The sequence below is a fragment of the Melospiza georgiana genome, chromosome 2 (genome assembly GCF_028018845.1).
Source record: "Melospiza georgiana isolate bMelGeo1 chromosome 2, bMelGeo1.pri, whole genome shotgun sequence".
Taxonomy (NCBI): domain Eukaryota; kingdom Metazoa; phylum Chordata; class Aves; order Passeriformes; family Passerellidae; genus Melospiza; species Melospiza georgiana.
In genome coordinates this window covers 24,822,878-24,836,638 of record NC_080431.1, presented here as the reverse complement: position 1 = coordinate 24,836,638, position 13,761 = coordinate 24,822,878, and the positions used below count along the sequence as shown (strand labels likewise).

Below are 13,761 nucleotides of genomic sequence, written 5' to 3'. Positions count from 1 at the left end.
TAAAGAAATGAGAGAAGATAGTCCTGTCCCACAAATGGTGAGTCCAAAGCTGTGGATGAATGAGTTGGTGGGAGCAGGGAGGAAAGGGAGCTTGAGAAGGGAACAAGTCCAGGCAATCAGAGGTGATTCTAAGAAGAGAAGAATAAGTGAAGCGCTTGCTCATTTCCATGATTTTTGTTATTTGATTTGGAGAGTAAAAAAGCCAAACTGCCTTAACTTAGTTTCTGTTTCTGTGTCACCTGGGAGATTTTATAAAGTACACACACAGTATTTTTGTATTGAGTAATACATATTTAAATTCTCAAATAGGTAATGTCTTATGTTCTGATATAAATTGCTTTTTTTCCCCCCCAAAAATTCCTACTTTTTTCAGCTTCATTCTGATTCATCAAATGCCAAAATTTTAGTTAATTACAACATGCTCAATTTGATTAGACAGTCACTATAGTTGCTGAAGAAGAGTGTTATTCAAACATTGTTGAAATTAGAAAATTATTTTCTAATTAAATAGGGTATTTTTGCAATTACCAGAATTATTCAGTGCTGGCTGGAGAATACTTGCTTGGAGAAATTCTGTATCTCCAAACACTGTTTTGCAGAACAATTTGCAAGAGATCCAAACAAAAAAGATAACTTAGATGAAAGAAAGAGATATGAAATCTGGGAAACTTAGAGAACACGCTCAGTATGAAACTTATATGTATTTGCCATTTATACACTGATTAATATACCATCTTATGAGAAAATAAATTTTTTTTCTGCAGCTAGAGTTTGCTTTATCGAATGGTTTATGATTTCCTGCCAAAGCATCATACAGGCATTTGGAGTCACATCATAATATAATTTTCCAGGCATTTAATTTTCTCAAATAATTTGATATTTTTAATAGAACTAGCAAAATTATTTCCCCTATTACTAGATAATGTGTTAAGTAGACTATGCTGGTGTCTCCCAGCACAATCAGAAGAAAGGAGGGTTTACTGTTTACATTATTTTCACTATAATGCATTTGAATTTATAGCAGCTCAAAGGAAATAGTGCTTTTTATGGAAGAGGAAATAGATTTTTATTTTCTTGTGTAAACCAGACACTATTTTTCACACAAAGGATGTGGTAGTATTTACTGTATTCCTTGCTTTTTTGCTGCTTGAACTTAGCAGTGAATTTTGATAACTTAAAAAAAATTATCTTCCTGATTATATTTACACTCAGGGGTACTGCATCAATGTAAACATCACTAGTAAAACATTTGAATTCTAACTTCCTGATCATTACTTTCAGTTTTTCAGCTGCAATGAAGGTTACTTAAATAGGGCTGGTCCAAAGTTTTAAACAGAAAAATAGCAGCTCAATAGGCTAAAACAACAGTGGTTAGGTAATGAGAGTGGTTTTAAATTGATAGTGACTAAGAACTGCTTTTAGGAGAGGAGGTACAAAACTCACTCCTGAAAAATAAATAAAATTTTGATGGTTTGGGGAGCTTTCTTTGGGGCTGTTTGTTTGGGTTCTTGGGGAGTTTTGTTTATTTGTGGTTTTCTTTGTTTGGTTTTTTCTTGTTTTTTGTTGTATGGTTTCAGTTTTATTCCATATCTTAAAAAAGTCCAGTAAAGAAAAAGGAAAGGATTATTCCTAAGAAGGTTTATAAAAGAGTGCTGGGCTAGAGGATTTCTGTGTTTGTTTTTTTCTCCTTTGTGGTACTGTTTGACATATATTACTAAATATTACTAAACAATTTTAAAAGTATTTATGTTGGTTTTTTTTTTCTTCTTTTTCTGTGTTTGTTATTAAGCCATTTGTTATTTTCTTTACTGCTTGATGATAATAAACGAAAAACTTATTAGAGGTTCAAAATAAATGTCATCATATGGAGAAATTGTTTTTCTAGTATTATGGAAACTATCTAAATAATAGATTTTCTAAAGGCAAAGAAGAAAATAACCCCTAAATATTCCACTCAAGAAATACTCATATTCCATCTCTGGCACTGTAAGGATATTAATACCTAGCTTGTTCCAGATTTTTTCGTAATGCTAAGTAAAAATGCATTAAAGTGTGTTACTGTACCCTCTCTTTCTAAGACAGAAAATTCAAAACTCTGCTAACCTTAGGCTGAAAGGCCAAATTTAGAGAAGTAAGTTAACGGAAATTATCTTAAACATATCTGAAATAATAATCCTGATATTTTAGAAAGTTAATTTTGTGTTTCTCTGGTGGATCTTAGGAACAGTTCAGAATTACTTGATTACACTTAAATCAACTGTTTGACTGTCCAAGCTCTTCAAAGGACTAAAACAGAAAAAGGATGAAGACTGGGATACCTGGGTGTAAATTGCTGACCCAGGCCATCTCCTGCATAACTCACTAGTTAGTGAACTTCTATTACCCTCCTGTGTTCTGTTCTCAGTTAAGTGTAGGCCCATTTGCATGCTTGCATTACAGGAGTACAAATCCTTCTCTTCCACTGCAGAGTCAGAGGTGGGAGGAGGGAGGCAGAAATCAGTGTAGGAAGCATCTTAGTTTTCACTCACTTGTTGAAAAGATAAATACTATCTTCATAATTAAAAAAAAAAAAAAAATCTAGTACTTTTATTTCTGCTTTTCCCTCATTTCAGACACTCTAATTCCTATTCCCAACACAAGCCTGAGTAACACTCACGATAATGTGGGTTAGATGACAGCACCAGGACTAATGTGTCTTTCTCAGATAATTTCTGAAAACGTAGTACGTTTTAAGGCATTGAGAACTGGACTTTCTCAAGCTCTGCCCTATCTGTTGGAAGTGCCTTAAGGCCTAAGTCGGCCATCTGTAACAATTAGACTGTGACACTTCTGCCTGATTGATTACAATAGATGTGAACTGCTCGTGTAGCTAAGCCCATGTTTAATCATCCTGCTGGTGGTACTTTCCCACATTACACTTTTTCCATCTTCTCCATCTGTTAGGTCTCCATGGGGTGACCTTGTTGTGGCCTTTCAGTACCTGAAGGGAGCCTATGAGAAAGGTGGAGAGAGACTATTTACAAGACCATAAAGGCTCCAAACAGAAAGCAGGCTTAGATTAGATATTAGAAACATCTTTCCTGTGACGATGGTGAGACATTGGAACAGATTGCCCAGAGAGGCTGTGGATATCCCATCTTTGGAAGTGCTTAAAGCTGGGCTGGAGGGAGCTCTGAGGAACCTGGTCTAGTGAGGTGTTATCTAGTTATCTAGTTATCTAGTTATCTAGTGAGGTGGCAATCCAGAAGGTATATTTATATATTGTTTATTTTTCTAATGCTTTTTATATGGGAGCTTTAACATGCTGTAGAATGGATGCACTTACAATAGGATTCATTTAATTTAACCTTAGTTTGCTAGTGCACTTAAAATTAGATCTATTTATAAAAGTTTTCCCTGTATAGAGCAGATAAGAGCTCAAATCTGTGGCTCCTCTGGGGCAGAAAGGCCTGTGCACTGCAGTGCACCATGATGGCAGTGAGGGCTTGTGAGGCTCCATCTGCCCCCTCATTCACCTTTGGTTAACATTTCATGGTGGGTGGGAGGGAAACCTCCAAGTGCACCCTGCTGGAATGAAAATCTCCACTCTCTGCTTTCTCTTAGGCTGCATAGCCTGTAGCATAGGACTTGTGGTGGAAAGTTTACTGGCCTTACATCATTAACAGCCTTTTATCAGGAGGCAGCTGCTGAATTCATAATGAAAAATAATCATTAGTGCACAGGAAACATCCTTTTACTTCTTAATTCAAAATGCAATTACATTGCTCCTTTGTCCTGGTGAACTTCTGTACACGAGTTCTCTATCATTACATTGTGTGGCATTGTGGGAATCACAAAGTGGAGAGAAAAAGAGGGGAACAGGGTGGAACATACTCCTTTTTATGCAACATCTGGCTTTTTAACAAAGTCTAGGGTTTTAAAAATAGTTGAGTGTGCTCTGATGAAATTATTAAAGAATGGGCTGATTAATCTCTACCATAAAATGTAATTTCCTTTTATCTTGTGCTTTAACCAAAATAAAAGAGTCCATTTGGAAGAAAATAAAACCTAAGAAAAGCGCCCCAAGATACCATTTGTGAGAGTTGGAATTAAGGACATTAATGGAAATAACATTCCAGCAACTTCCTCTCCTGAATCCTTGCTAAGAAAAATCAAGATAATAAAGAGTTAGTAAAGGTTATTTAATTTGAACCATTTTGGGACTAAAATAAATCACAGTAAATTTCTGCCATTCCCATTATCTTTGATTTGTTTAAACCATATACAAATGCATTGTAGTCTAAAAAAATGGGTAGATACAGTTTGTTTTAAAAACATGCAAAACGTTTTATTTCATGTGACATTTCTATAGCAGGGAGATTTGAGCTATAAAAAGGTATTTTAAGAAAAATGTCCTTAAGCTTTGAATTTGCTTTTGGCAAGGCAGAAAAGCATATAATTGTCAGAAGTGAGTTTACAATATGTTAAGTGTTTCATAAAATACAGAAACTGTAACTGCAAATATTGCAAAACCCATTTCAACAGTCCTAATGCATTCATTTTTGCACAGTGAACCTCACTAGTTTTGTATAAATCTATCTCATTAGTAGAATATTTGTATCAGAATCATTCAAACAATTGAGAACAAGTGCTGTCAGACAAGATGTACTTCGTTGATTTTCTCTTCTAGCTGGCCATGATGATTTTAATCTTCTTAAGCTCAGACTCACAACCACACCTCATTACCCCGATGTGTGGAAGACAAATAAGTATAGCTTTCCCAAGAAGCTGAACCAATTACATACATTTGCATTTCCTAGACTTTAGAATGGCATGAAGATTTCATAACCAGAAGCTGCAAATTGAGGATAAAATTTGTTTTGGGGTCTGCCTACAAGATGTGGAGAGCAAACACATTGCTAATATGTGATGATAGATCCACGGGTGACATGAAGTCACAAAAAGCACTAACAGATTATCTTGAATGCCACGGTTTATCATGGCATGTTGCACTTCTTTAGTAGGGTATGAAGTAGTCTGTCTATAGAGAAGACCTTCCCCTAATAGTCATAGAAACTTGGAATCCTTTAGCTTGTAAAAGACCCTGAACATTATCAAGTTCAACCGTTACTCTAACACTGCAGAGTCCACCTCCAGGGATGGTGACTCCACACTTCCCTGGGCAGCCTGTTCCGATGCCTAGCCACCCTGTCAGTGAAGAAATTGTTCTGAACATCCAACCTAAACTTTTCCTGGCAAAACTTGAGGCTGTTTCATCTTGCCCTATCACTGGTTGCCCAGAAGAGACCAACTGACACCTTGCTACAACCTCCTTTCAGGTAGTAGTTGAGCAATAAGGTCACCCCTGAGCCTCCTCTTCTCCAAGCTAGACAACCCCAGCTTCCTCAGCCGCTCCTCACAGGACTTGTGCTCCAGCCCTTTCCCCAGCTCTGTTTCTCTGGATAAAATCCAGCACCTCAATGTCTTCCTTGTGAAAGTGAGGGGCCCAAACTGAACGCAGTACTTGAGGTGTGGCCTCATCAGCACAGGGGCACAATTACGCTCCTGGTCCTGCTGGCCACACGATTTCCGATACAGGCCAAGGTGCCATTGGCTTTCTTGGTCACCTGGACACAATTTGGCTCATGTTCAGTGGCTGTTGACCAGCCACTAGGCAAGATTTTCAGTAGGGTAGATTTCCAGCCACTCTTTCCCAAACCTGTAGCATTGAATGGGATTGTTTGACCAAAGTGCATTATGTGCATCTAGGTGGATCCGCACAGACAAATTTATCTGTATTATGCTGGTCTTTCTGAGTAAAATATTACCCCTAGTTCTGTGTGTTCAGGTCTTTTTCTGTACTTGAGATTGTGGTCTTCCCTGGCTGTCTGCAAGATTTCACATTTTTCTATTGGAACAGTAGATTTATTTTTAAAAGAAAGATGAGATACCCTTGTCATCTAACAATTGTCTTGCTGATTTTTAAATTGTCAATTACTGTATCTTTTTTACTAGAAGTGATGTGTTTTCCAATTTTTTTTCATGATTTTTCTTACTGGCTACTAACTTACCATATATGAATAGGCTTCGGATAAGTATCAGAGTCACTTATTCTGACAGTCCTGTATTTAATCTCAGTTGCACCACAGAGACCTAGACAGAGACTGCAACAAATATTGTATTAACAGTCATTTGAAACTGCCAGGTGGAGCTGGCAGAACAACTATTCTCTCAGAATTAAAGTCTGAAATTTTTCTTTCTGTAATCAGAATTCTGAAAGGCCAAGGAAAGGCCTGTTGCTTGTTCTGCATATAACTCTGCATTTAACTATAAGAGCCAAACACCTCTGGGAGAATATTCTAGATAGAACTTTTCTATTTTCTCACTCAGGATCTAATTTTCCTTATCTTAAGTTTACTCCAGGCAGTAATTCTATGGAAAATCTTGGCATGGATTCAAACAGATAGAATATAGTGAGAAATTGTTAAAAATTTACCAAGCAGATGAATATAGAATTATAGGTTTTGTTCTGTATTTTAAATTTCACAGAAACTCCTATGTATGGTAACTAGTAGGTAACTACACTGTAATTTTATGTAATTTCAGACTATATGAAATTCACAGTAATTTAATGTTAACTTAATGATCACTTGCTATTTTAGCCACCTGTTTTCTGAGCTACAACAGGTGTCTAGATTTGAAGGGGTATATGATAAACATTTTGAATATGTTTTCTTTAAGCTGATAGGAAAGTCCATACGTTCCTTTCAGATAAGCTGGATCAGTATGTCAAAGACTAGCAATGATGGAATATTCAATTAATACAATTGAAATGATAGGGCACTCAGGAGGTAGTCTGCATGGATAGAAAGGGAAAGAAAACATAGGATGAATCTTGTGGTTACATCCTTTTGTTGAAAAGAAAATTACTTACTTTGCAAATTGAATTATGACATTTCATTAAAATGTGTAACTTTCCTTTTGTTCAGAATTAACCTTATGTATATCCTAAGCATGCCCACACCTGAGTCTCTTTGTTGGGGCTGCTTCCAGAGACTTTTAGATCCTCTTTTAAGAATGAGTTTGTATTTATCAGAATTCCAGAGCAAAACACTGCAGAAAGTGAGAGACTGTCCAAGATTGAGAAGAATTATCTGTCCTCTGTTCTTCATCAAGTATTTTCTGATAAGATGTCAATCTTCAGGTGTGCAGATAATGCCTACTTATCCTGTGTTGAATAAGAGAGGAACAAATAAAAGTCTGAGAATTACAGAGGGGTTGAGGTTGGAAGGGACCTCTGGGGTCTCTCTCAAGCAGGACCACCTAGATCCTATTTCCCTGGCCCATATCCATATGACTTTTGAATAACTCCAAGGATGGAGACTTCACAATCTCCCTGGGCAACCTGTGTCAGCGCTTGGTCACCAACACAGTAAAAAACAAAGCATTTCCTGATGTTCAGACAGAACCTCCTGTGTTTCATTTTGTGCTGTCTCTGGTCCTTTCCCTGGGCATCAAGCCTGGTGCTGTCCTCTTCACACAATCCCCTCAAAAACTTATACACATTGACAAAATCCCCTCTGAGCCTTCTCTTCTCCAGGCTGCACAGCCCCAGCCCTCAGGCCTTTCCTTGTATTATTGATCTTCCAGTCCTGTAATCACTGTAGCCCTTCACTGGACTCTCTCCATTATATCCATGTCTCTTTTACTGGGAAAGCCAAAACTGGATCCAGCCCTCCAGGTGTAGCTTCAGCAGTGCTGAATAGAGGGAAAGAATCACCTCTCTTGACCTGCTGGTAATATTTTCTTAATGCATCCCAAGATGCCATTAGCCTTCCTTGTTGCAAAGACAAGTTCATGGTTCATGTTCAATTAGTGTCCAGGCCCTGTCTGTTTCTGCAAAAGCTGAGGTTATAACCTCTGTAAAACCTGTGGCATGAAACTGATACAAATTGAGAAAAACTAAAATTTTAAGCCTGATGAAACTCTACCAGTTGAATTTAAATTTTGCATTAAATTGCAAATACAAGTAGAAGTTAGCTTTAACTCTTTTTAAACTCTTACTCCTGTCTACCACCAGTCTGCCAGTGGTTTGATCTTGGGCAATTTCTGCTGTTGCTTTTCCACTGAGAATCCACTGAAGGTTCCTTGGTTCTTAGGAGACATGGTCCTTCCACAGATTTCCCCAAGGAGGCACAGGCTGTGCAAGTTATGAGGTGTCAATGAAGGTAGTACATATAGGCAAGGTTTTATTGCACAAGAACATCTTGTATTTTGTGTCCCGAATCAAGCAGAACAGGGCAATAAACCTGGGTCTTATATATACTGGATCCTACTGGCTCTTGAAGCATCACAAAATAGAGCTGCAAGGTAATGTAGTTTGTGCAAGAAAACTCAATTCTAACCCCAAAGGCTTCACTATTATTATTTAGCAAATAATATTGGATAAACTTATAACCTAAGAAAACTGTAATATTCACTTCCATAGAAACTTATTAAAAATGGATTTTATTCCTAGAATAATCATACAGTGGTTTTTTTTTTTCCCAAGTAAATACTGGGCCAGAAATCTTGCAGTGAGACAGAATTAGAAATATCTAGGTCATTTCCAGCAAAAAGGTTCACTTCTCTTGCGAGTTTTATGCCCACAGTTGACTTCTAATACATATTTCACACTTACCTCCACAGAGTTTCATTTTGTTCATTTCAAATTCTCATTTTGATTTGCTGAATTCTGTTCTCCACAGAGTCTGACATCTCTCCCACACTGGGACAATTTGCAAGCTTTTCATTACTGGATCACTGAAGTTATTAATAAGTAAAACTTTGTCCAAGACAGGTCCCTGGGGCTCTCACTTGAAACATTCTCACTATCTCACACTGAGCTAACATCTGCTTTTTGTGTATATTTAGACTGGGCGATTTCATTTAGATAGGAGTTTTCCATGTAAGTCTCTAATATGAAGGGGAGGAGGGGAAAAAAGGGGTGACTGCTGAGTCCTGACATCCTTCCCTCTCTTGTATCTGACCTTGCTTCCTCTCTGCAGTGGTAAACCCTCCCTCAGCTGGCTGCAGAGTGCCAAGATGCACTTTTTGAACCGTGCAGGCTCTGTGTATATCCCTGTCTGCAGAGAGGAAGAGACAAGGAAAGGGCAGTGCAGGATGCAAAAATGTATTTTTATGCAAATATGATCATTAGTGTTTCTTATTAATTTGAAGTTTTAGAACACAAAAGGTTTTGGTAATTTCTTAATTCCACTGATCCTTTTCCCTGGAGAGGAACAAAAGAATGACATGGCCCTTTTTGATTCCAAGAGGTATGCTGGAAATAAGAGTGGCTGGAAGTAATTTTTACATCATTTAATATGCATTTTTGGACCTAATATAACTAAAGAAAACATTCGTTGTATGTTGTGTCATATGTAGCCTGAGACAGGAACTTTTTGTACCTTGGGGAAGAGCAATGGGTAGTGTAAATAGCATGATCCCATGATACTCAAGGACTCTATTAACTCTGCAGTAACTAATACTTACTGCCTTTATCTCTTCTCACTCTGGTACACAAATTCCACATTGAATTTGATCCAATTACATTAGTGCTCAGGCCAGTGAGCCTGAAATTCAGACCCCAAGTTGTGGGGTAATTGCCCATGCAATGAGAATAACAGCTTTGCAATTGTGCCCTATGTAAGCATCCACACTATGTGCAATGAGGTTCCTCCCCAGGCCGGCTGCTTCTGCCTCCAGCTGCACATTTGACTGGCACTGTGACAGTGGGGGTGTGATCCCAATTCCTGCATGTGGCCCTGTATAATTAATCCATTTTCTTGCATGTGCCTGCTCCAGGTTTGAACAAACCTTTTTGCTCTGTTTTCAGTGGTCAAGTAGCCCTTGAATCTTTTTGGATGCTTTCTTCCCCTTGCCAGTCTTCACAAAGGCATCATATTGCCATTCATTGCTGAGCTACTGTGCGTTCTCCAGGGAGGTTTGTTTGGTGGCATTAATACAGACTAAGATCTGCTCTGTCTCCAATCCTCCCAGTGCCAGCTCATTGCTTGCCAAGTGTGAGGTCAAGAGATCTATGTTTTCTGTCAAACAGCAGCTGCAGCTCTTAAGAGTGCTGCAGCAATCTCCAGCTCACTAGCCTGTCATGAGATAGAGCCACAGGGAGCATTCATTAAATATACTAAAGGATGTATAGGGAGTTTTATATATATATAAATACTAATATATATATATACACTAAGGGAGCTTTAGCTAACCTATTTTATTCCTATAGCCATTGCTGGGTATGCTTTTTTTTGTCCCATCAGGACACTTTTGTCTAAGTGAGATTAGGCAATGCCACAGATCAGATTGGCTGACAGAAGAATGGGAAGGGTCTGCAAAACAGCTGGCTAGCCAGGAAAATAATTTATTTATTTATTGGGGTTCTTTTTCCTAAAATAGCTCCAGGAGCAGCATTAGTTCTTATGTTTTACAGTATAATCAGCTTGATCATAGTTTAGTGGTTGAAGAGTGATTCAGCCCTTTCAAGAAACAAGTCATTCAAAAGCAAGGATCTGACCAGTTGGATTGGAAAACAAATAACAATTCTCGGCAGTATATTTATGCATGTTCATAAGAAAAAACCCCCTTCCACTTCCCAAAAAATCCTTCAAATGCATTTCAGGCTTTTCAGGAAATATTTGAAAGCTGTGGCAATTCTCTAATCCTTTCTAGCAATCTTTTGTACCTTTCTCCATTCACCTCTTGGACTCAGCTGGCCCTTCTCTCTAATCTCATTTTTTTTCCCAAGTCCAAATGGCAACTTAACATCAATGCTTTCAGAGCCAGAAGAGCAATAATGATGCCTGATGCCAAAATGGCAGAAAAGGCCAGCTCACCTGGTCCAAAACCCTAGAGGGATGATGAAGAAAGCCTCTGGAGCCAGGCATGGTGGTAACTGTCCTTCTGAGGCAGATCTTGCAGGCAATACTGGGTGATGGACACAGGGACAATTCTTGTACACAAGGATCCAGGCCAGCTTCCTCAGAGGGGTGTCAAGGACACAGAAATGAGATCATCTGTCAGTCTGACAGTCTCCTCTTTGCACATTTTCTGTCTTTCATCTCTTGGATTGAATCGATTTCTGTAGGTGTGTGAGATGAGCACACTTCCATACTGGGTTGAGTGACCATGAAGCTGGCATTATGGACAAACTTGCTCTTTCCTAAATAATTCCAACATATTTTTTAGAGTGCTTGTGTTCATTAATTTCCCAGTTATTCTACAAACTTTATAGGCTAGGGCTGATTATTTTTGTGTTTGCAATGACCTTCACTGCTGCTGGAATTCCTTTCTCAGAAACTCAAACCAGTGACTGTTAAAGGCACTTCTGATCTGCTGGTCACATCTATGCCCCTGCTAGTCAGCTTTCCAGAGAAACAGCAATGGAAGAAACATCCCATGAGGATCTCATGAGTTTAGGGTAATGTTGCAGCTGCAGGTAGAAGCAGATGGTAATGAGCAATTGGGAAGTTTAGTTTTCATTTTATGCAAGGGCTTCCTAGCCTGAGGAAGTGGGGGCCACGTTTAATGCCCCAAGACATCTCTTCTATCTGTAGCTTGCTAAGGGAGGGAGCTGCTCATTCAACCAAGCTCAGAGAACAACGAACAACGTCCTCCTGTGCCCTACAAAATGGTCATCTCTTACTACTCTGTCAGTAATGAGAGATGGGAAAAGGCTCAAGTAACTTCCTAAGGGCAAAGTAAGGCAAAAAGGGAGAATTAATATGCCCAGATGTGTAAGTTGGTCTTAGTCCAAGAAAAGGAATTAATAAAATGCTGAACTTCGGACAACATTGCTGTGCTTTTCTGTTTTATGAAAACTCCTGTCTGAATCTGGTAAAAGAAAGTGTATAAGGGTATAATTTGTGGCATGATGATATCTCAGCTCTCCTTGTGATTTTGTAACATGAAATAAAATAGTGTGACCACAGCAGTGTTTTTTCACAGACTCCTGGTATCATACAAAAATGAGTTTCAGAAAAGTTCTTTTTCACATATCTGAAGACCTGCAGATTTAGCCATCAGGACTTGGCCAGCTCCACAACATCTTTTTCACTTGTCTGTCTCTACTCTTTGTATTTGTCAGTCTAAATAGACATATTAAATCTGGGTGTTATCAGAAAATCTTTTCCTGTGGTGAAAAAAAATAGTTTTTCGGGTAGAGCAGTAAGGTTTTAGTAATTTTACAAGTGCCTGGGGTTTATTTCCAGCAGTCTGTTAATACTCAAGTCTGTTAGACATGGTGAGAGGTATGAAAGAGGAGTGCTAGCTGTATGTGGCTCAGATAACAGGAAAACAATTTAATGGGTTTGATCCAATATTGTGTTACAAAGTGCCATACCAGGATCACACACCTAATCTGAAGGGATGCAGCTTGAAAGTAATTTCTAATGCTGCATAATTTGTAAGAATTGTTATTTTACCTGTAAAATTGCATGTTGTGTGCATGGGAAAAAACTTGAAAAAGGCCAAAAGAGCAAAGCATGCAAGATTCTGAGACAGTGTAAATTGGAACAGATGTTCTGAAACCAATGAAACAATGTGAATTTTGACCTTGTATCTCTAAGGTTGGAAGTAGAAAGGTGAGCTTGAATATGATACTGTTATATGCTCAGAACATCTCTGCTTTTGGTATTGGTATAAACACATTTTTCACTCTGAATGTATAGGATAATTCAAACTATCCTTTTTGTAAATTGGTTGGAGAGCAAACTAGAGTATCTTTATTAATCTTTGCTTTATTTTATTGTTGTTCCAGGTTAGGTTTCCCCATGATGATCGTGTCCTGTACCATTGGGATGTGCTATCTTCTTGTTGCTCATGTTGTAGTAGGTTGGAACTCATAGTAATTTATATTTTCAAGACTCAGATAAGCTTTCCCTTATGTTTAGCTTATATCAGAATGTTAAGAACACATATGAAAGGAAAAAGATGTGTAAAATCCCAACATATGGTATCAATCAAAATGATTGTTGGCATAAACATCAGATATGGTCATTCTTAACCTTTTGTTTTATGAACAATATGGAGAATTAGACAATCAAAATTAAAATAATTCATATATTTCATTATGAATGCAATTACTGTGCAGATGAAAAGGAGCCATCTCAAGGGAATATGCTGTGCCTGAAAGTTTGCATTGACACAATCTGAGTATAGTCACAGATGAAAAACTCATTCACAATAGCAGATGTTCAGTAATTTCTTTTTAGGGCTTCATTTTTCTTTGTCAATATATTTAGCAATTTGTATGAAAGTAATTAATATTCAACTTGTAATAATTGAAAGTTAAGCAGAATATCTGTACACTTTGAAGGATGTATCATTATCTACATTAAAAATAAACACATGTCCTGGAAATGTGCTGTGGAAGGAATTATTATTTTGGAAGCAGGATTGTATTGCCCAGAGGCTTTGTTTTTCATTTTAAAGTTGCTAAACAATGTTATGCTACCTCTACTTTTTTTTTTTTTCCTTAAAATAAACCAATGCCACTCCTCTTACAAAAGGACAAACGTAAATAGTGACAAAGCAGCAGACATCTTCCATTTAATCATTAATTCACTTTTGTGAAAGAGTACTCTGAATATTTTAATAGGTTAATACACTACATGGAAGAATGAGCTAGTACTGTGGCTTTGATTCCCTTATCTCTGGTGATAATGTTTTAAAACACCTATATAGTTTTATATAATTGGCTGCCACAATAGGTCAAAATTGTCTTTATGAGTA

At 37.8% G+C, this 13,761-nt stretch overlaps 1 protein-coding gene across 1 annotated transcript in view; it reads left to right on the top strand.

Moving 5' to 3' along the window:
* Nucleotides 1-12,982, top strand: part of OCA2 (OCA2 melanosomal transmembrane protein) — a 158,583-nt gene extending 145,601 nt beyond the window's left edge. The window contains exon 23 of the mRNA XM_058018454.1: nucleotides 12,788-12,982. Within this exon, the coding sequence (XP_057874437.1) occupies nucleotides 12,788-12,875 (88 nt within the window). The 3' untranslated portion in view covers nucleotides 12,876-12,982. The remainder of the gene's footprint in view (nucleotides 1-12,787) is intronic.
* Nucleotides 12,983-13,761: the final 779 nt, after the last annotated feature.